The sequence below is a fragment of the Nanorana parkeri genome, unplaced genomic scaffold (genome assembly GCF_000935625.1).
Source record: "Nanorana parkeri isolate BGI_ZX_2015 unplaced genomic scaffold, ASM93562v1 scaffold54, whole genome shotgun sequence".
Lineage (NCBI taxonomy): Eukaryota > Metazoa > Chordata > Amphibia > Anura > Dicroglossidae > Nanorana > Nanorana parkeri.
In genome coordinates, this window is record NW_017306322.1 from 1,230,434 (window position 1) to 1,237,088 (window position 6,655).

Sequence of the window (6,655 nt, forward strand, 5' to 3'; positions counted from 1 at the left end):
CCACCACCACCACCACTACCACTGAGACCCCATTAATCTGCAGCTGAGCTGAATGTAAACAGTGGTCAATGCAATAGCCAGCCTGCTATTGGCTATTTTAAACTGCAATAGCAGGATGGCTATTAAACCCGCCTGCTGTCAATCAGCAGAGGACTGGACCTGAAGGAGAAAGTTCTCCTTCAGGACCATTCCTCTCCTATTTGAGCCACAGTGGCTGGGAGCAATAGCCAGCCTGCTATTGGCTATTTCAAATTGCAATAGGTTGACTATTGCACACGCCCACTACATGCTGTCAATTAGCAGAGGAGGACTTGAAGGAGAAAGTTCTACCGATTACCGATAGATCCCTATTTTCTGTATAATAATATATTAGGGATGCACCAATATATCGGCCGCCGAAACATATCGGGTGAAAATGGCACTTTTGGCATAATACCGAAAGTGCCATTTTTCTGCCGATACATCGGCGTATCCCTGTCCCAGCGGGGAGGAGAGAAACTGATAGCGGGCCGAGCGCTGCGAGCTGCCGGTGACTCCTCCCACACCGCTTAGCCTCCTATCACAGCCTGGCAGAGTGGTGTGTGGGCGCAGACAGGCCGCGCTGTCACAGGAGGCGGAGCTCTCCTCCCTGCACTGCTCGCTCAGCCTCCTGTGACAGCGTGTCAGAGGAGAGCGGTACAAACACTCAGCGTTCACTGAGTGTTTGTAGAAAATTTGAGGACAATATCCCCAATTATGAATGAATGGGAAATGATCTACATCACCTCCTGTTCATTCATAGTTGTGGTTATAGTAAACATACCATGTCCTCATGTTATCAATGAACAATAAAACTCAGTATAGACGATTCCCGTTCATTGATAACGCGCGATACAGAAAAAGAGATTGAGGACTTTGTCTTTTTCTATTTTATAAGGGAAATATCAGGGGTCTGATTAGACCCCTAATATTTCCCCAAAGCCCCTAAAAGTAAAGTACAAAATAAAAATATTTTATAAAAAATTAATTTAATAAATACAAATGTAAAAAAAATGTATAGAAAAATAAAAATTTGAAAAAATTCAAATAAACATTTTCGGTTTCGGCCTGACAATTTTTTTTATTTCGGTTTTAAAATATCCATTTCGGTGCACCTCTATAATAATATCATTATCGTCCTTTTTTTTATTCCTTTTAATTTAACTTTATTGGCTTTTTTTTTTCTTCTTTTTGCAGGTAGTTACGGAGCAGTCTCCTTCAGAAGTGGATAATTTTATCAAGCCCCCACCACCATTTTTTCCTCCTGGTGCTCCACCCACACATCTCCCGCCTCCTCCGTTATTTCCACCCCCAAATGTCAGCACTGCCCCACCACTAATCCCTCCTCCAGGTAAGGCGTATATGGTTCTAATGCTTCTCTTTCATGACATTGTCTTTTTATAGTAAAATGTCTATGTACCCCAAATATCTTTATCGGGGGTTGTATTATTCGGCAAGACACAGAGTAAAGTAGAGCACTTTAGCCCAACAACCAATCAAAATTCATTGTGATCCAGCCGCACAAAACTGCAAGTTGTTTGTCCTGGACAGTGCACTATGAAGTAAACCCATTTGTCACCTGATAGTATAGAGCTCAGAGAAGGGCTAATGATCGGTCAGTGACTAGCAGGATTCGTGAGATTTTAGGGTCAATCAATGACTAGTCAGCTCCAGATAGGAAGCCTACCTTTCGCAAACACATTAGTTGTGTTTTTTTGGGGAATTTGTGAAGATGTGCAAAATATTTTTAATTACGAACACTTGATCACTCAAACTGCATGCTACTAGTCACATTACATTTTTGGGGGGTGATCAATTTTTAAATAAAATGTTTCATACCCTGTGACCCTTTTTAACTATTTTACTTACCGCTGCCTTACCATTATGTTTCATTAATAATTAACAGATTTAGTATGATAACTGAGGAACAGGAGGCTCATATTAACTAGCACATCTTGGATTTGTATGTTCATTTGCTAACCTGTGCTGCAGATACTGTATCACCAGTTGCCATGTTTGTGGTGAATATCCATTTGAAATTTTGCTGTGTAAAGCAGTTTCATCTCTTTGATTGTTCTGAAACATGATTGCATTTAGAAGAAATTCCTTTATGTTCCTGTTCATGTCAGCGCCTCATGATCTTCAGAGGCCCTCGTAAGAGCAGGTTTTTGACATTTCTGCTATCCATATAAATCAGTACAGTACGGCTGTACATCTGCAGCAAGAACCATGCAGGCCTGTGGCTTTGGCTCCCCATGGACCCTGTTTTATTTGTGCTGCAGCCATGGCTTTATCTTCAAAGCCGTTACCAAAATAGCACTGTGCCATACCTCCCCTGTTTAGTTGGGGGTGGAAAAGGCACAGTTGTTACCTCATATTAGCTAGAAACCCTCGCCAGAAATCAAGAACTGCAAATATAAAACATCCTGTGGAAGTTCTTTGGAAAGCAGAAGCTGCTTTGAAGTCCTCATCGTAGACTATATTTTCTTCCTTGTGAAGCTCATTGCAAGAGAAATTCTCCTTGATTCTTTCCAGTAAGGTGACCTAGGGTTTCCATTTAACACCTTCCTTCCCATGCAGCTGTTTCTGGGTCGCCCAAGCCTGTGACATCTGGGCTTTCTTAATATGAGTAGTATAAACAATGTATGCATTTTGCTGCGCTGGCAAGAACATGTCTAGCTTTGTAATGTGTGGTTGTGTTGAGCATTGCTCAGATTAAAGCATTAATCGCAGCAAACAGTTCCCAGGCTGCGTTGCCTTTTCTAATTGTGTGATTGTTTTAAAAATGGATGCAGATGTGGCATCTGTGCTAGAACTTAATGGTATTTTAATAACTTAGTCATCCTCTTATATTATCTGAGCATCCCAGGAACCGATTCCTGCCCCAGTCTCCGGAATGTGCTTGTATTCCAGGCTACTTGCAGCCATCAGTGTTATCTTGCCAGCAATTATGTAATGATTGGTACCAAGTGACTATGTAAATCATGCCGTTATTTCCCCTTCTTCTAGGATCTGGAATGCAGTTATCTTTCTCCATGCAAAAACCATCTAGATATGGTATAGTGGATTTTGCTAATACTAATGAATTTATAGATTTATCTTGATTTGACATGGGAATAGAAATGGCTGTCGATCATACAGATAAGGGTGACGGATAGTGATTGTGTTGTTGACTTGTAAATGTGCGTGTGTGTGTGTTGTGCAAGCCAAATGAATCAAGATTCCAAGTATCATTAGTTTACCTGCTAAGTCATTTTTCTTTTGCAATGTGATTATTATTTTTTTTCTATCCAGAGATGACAATGCATGTGGCCCTATGTGTTCACACAACAGTGCAGGCTGTTGGCTTTTCTTAATCATACCTTATGGGGCACAGGAGACGTATTCATGAACATTGGATTATGCTACTGCCTTCAAGAGATTGTACACTGGCAAAGCTGTAAGAACAACCCAATATAGCCCTTCCCACCCCCAGTATTCCTTAGTTTTAGTTTTTTTTTTTTTTCTGGTGCCTTTAGGAGAACTGAAATCTTCTTTCCTTTTTTTTTTGTTAGGATAATTTTCTACTAGGATGATTCTTCAGTTGCTGGGGCCTTTCTTTTTGCACCTTCTGGACTGGCTACTCCTCCGCTTTGCCCTGGGCGGGGGGGCGTACTGGCGACCAGTCAGGAAGAAACAGGGACGCCCTGTATTTTTGCTCTGTGTACTGGTTTCTGCCTAATGCATTTAACTAGGCACTTGGCGCAACTTTTTAAGTTAGCCACAGGGTGCTCTACAGTCCAGGGCCATTGTACAGCCACCTGGAACCCTTTCCCTAAAGACTCCTTGGACAGTATGCCCACTAAGAGGGCAAATACTTGGTCACAAGCTGGCAGCAGGGAAGGATCATTACCATTTTCAAATTTGACGCTATTTTTTGCCGGGCTCAGCCTCGGAGCCCAAACGGAATCTGCTTAGCCTCTCCTATTTCCTCTTCACCAACACTAGCGCAGCAATCCACTGGGAGGTTTCCAAGCTCCCTGCTGCCTACAGTGATAAGTCAGACTGAATTAACCCTTCCTGCTCTGCATTGCCTGTCAGGAGTACCCCTGGTGTGAATTCCTTAATGCATTACTATGACGTATCTCAAACGCAAGGAGGGTGGCACGGAAGGCCCTCCTGGCCTACAATCGGCCAACAACTCAGGGGAAGAGTCTGGAGGATTTACTCTTGGGGTTCTGAGTCACTTCCCTCCTCAGAGGCCTTCTTAACACCTTCAGGGGTCCCTGCCGCCTCTTGTTTGTCTAGAGAGGAGTTTTCTGATCCTATGTCTTAAATTACGGGGAAACGTTGAGCTTTACTAGGTAAGGTCTCTGATTGCAGGGGCCTCGAGCCAGTCTCCTCCTCCTCTTCCCCAGAATCTCTCTAATGTTCCTCTACATGCGTCTGCACATTCTGATGAGGATATTAGGTTGTCCGTTTTCAGGGACTCTGTACACGAAAAGGTTCAGTCTGCTGACGTATCTCCAAAACTGAAGGATACCGTTCCGAACTGTATTGACGCAGTGCGCATATGTCTTGACCTAAAGCAACCTGTATCTGCCTTGCCTAGGATTACCAGTTTGGGCTCTCTGGAAAATCTTGGCCTGCTTAAATCATCCCTGTACCCTCTCTTTTGTTAGTCTTATGTTTGCGATGTTGCCCACCCCTTAGTTGGACTGCATTTGCATGTCCCAATGTTCCTGAATGGCTTGTACTGTGTCCTGTAATGTACGATTTTAGGAAAACAAGATTTTTATCTTGTAAAATAATTTTCTTGGTTTACATAAGTGACAGTTTACTCTGATTCACTGTTGATATTGCTTGCTACAACTTGCTATAAAAGTGGGGTATGGTGGGAGTGGGAAGGGTTATACCGGGCTGTCCTTACAGCTTTGCTTTGCCAGTGTCCAATCACCTGAAAGTGACAACATAACCCAATGTTCTTGACTATGTCTTCTGTGTCCCGTAATATACTCAAAGAAAATAATTTTACTGGTTACCCAAAAATCCTGTATTGCTTGTGTTCTGAAATGAATAATTGCTTACATACTGATTGCTGTTTTAGACTGACACTTCCTTGGGTTTTAAAATGCATAATAAAGGCCACACTTGCTCCAGCCAGTCTGCTGACTGGTTTCTGTGCTGAGATGTACCGTGAGGAATGTACACTGCTGCTTCTGGATCTTGCATGAGTATAGAAGAACCCATGTATTTCACAATTGTATTTTCTACATGTTGCTGAAATCCTGCTATACACTAGCTGCTACTTGGAAAGATTTCCTTTATCATTGGCCATACTACAATAATAATATTTTTGAGACCTGCATCAGATATTCAGTCTGGGTAATAGTTTGGATGTCATTAGGTGACCATGGTTTCCTGTCGGGTAGTGTTCCTTTTGTACACAGGGTCTACATGTGCAGGATTTACAGAGAGGGTATATTTTGTATTCCAGGTAATCATTTGAAAACGTTAGCGAAGTGTTCCTTGGGTATCCTATTTTGCGTGACTTTTGATGGCTTATCCCTTTCGCTGCCAAGCCCTCCGGAACATTTTTCAAATCAGCTGGCCAAGCCATTTTTGAATTTTCTGCAATTTTTCCCTATTGATTTGATTTTCAACTGCTGCGTTGCTAACGTTTGTAAAAGACCCCCCCAAACCATATATTTTCTGAAAGGCAGGCCCGGTAGAATAAAAAGATGGTGATACTAAATTTGTAGGCCCTGCGATAATTGCGCAAATGTTTCTCAAATTAATATTAAACCGATAAAAATACACAATTCAATTGTTAAAACACACCAAAATCAGTATCCGTGCACAAAAAAAATTATTTTCTGACTAAATCTAAAAGATAAAACTGTATTGAGTTAATAAATAACAAATATTAGCAAATTTGTAATTGCGCCTTTTTGCGAAAAGGTAAAAAAATGAAGGTATGCAAAACTGTAAATAATCGACTTATGTAAAAAATTGTTTTGGTGTTTGTGTTGTGATAAAATGATACAGGTGTATATTTAATTGCAACACAAGGTATCACAACGCATGGCAATGAGTCACAAAGCTTTGCCATGCGCTGCCACAGTTGAGTTAATTTAATGGTTTTTTTAAAAGAAAAAATAAAATAAAAACATGCACTGCGATGCGTTCTAACAACGCACTGCAGCGCATGTGCATGGTGTGCACCACAATGTGTGTGTTATGATGTGCATCCCTAATATCAATGATACTTATCGATCCTCCGTACGGCCACGCACAGAGCCGCTGTCATCCGGAAACTGACATGATGACAGCGGCTCCGTTCTCCTCACCGCTCAGCCATCCTGAAACTTGTGGCTTCTCCCCGTCAGCCGACGCTTGCAACTCCGCCCCGCCCCCCAACCCTGGCAGGGATGAGAGGCTCCAGATGCCGCCAACTTTTCCCATTGATTTGATTTTCAACTGCTGCGTTTCTAGCGTTTGTAAAAGACCCCCCAAACCATATATTTTCTGAAAGCGCAGGCCCGGTAGAATAAAAAGATGGTGATACTAAATTTGTAGGCCCTGCGATAATTGCGCAAATGTTTCTCAAATTAATATTAAACCGATAAAAATACACAATTCAATTGATAAAGCACAC

At 41.9% G+C, this 6,655-nt stretch overlaps 1 protein-coding gene across 4 annotated transcripts in view; it reads left to right on the forward strand.

Annotated features, from left to right (window-relative positions):
- Positions 1-6,655, forward strand: part of FIP1L1 (factor interacting with PAPOLA and CPSF1) — a 58,723-nt gene that overhangs the window by 18,227 nt on the left and 33,841 nt on the right. For 2 of the 4 annotated variants that reach the window (XM_018575668.1, XM_018575676.1), the window contains exons 10-11: positions 1,216-1,369; positions 3,028-3,075. In XM_018575668.1, the coding sequence (XP_018431170.1) occupies positions 1,216-1,369; positions 3,028-3,075 (202 nt within the window). Of the gene's footprint in view, positions 1-1,215; positions 1,375-3,027; positions 3,076-6,655 lie in introns of all 4 variants that reach the window. The other 2 variants (XM_018575680.1, XM_018575688.1) reach the window with 2 other exon arrangements.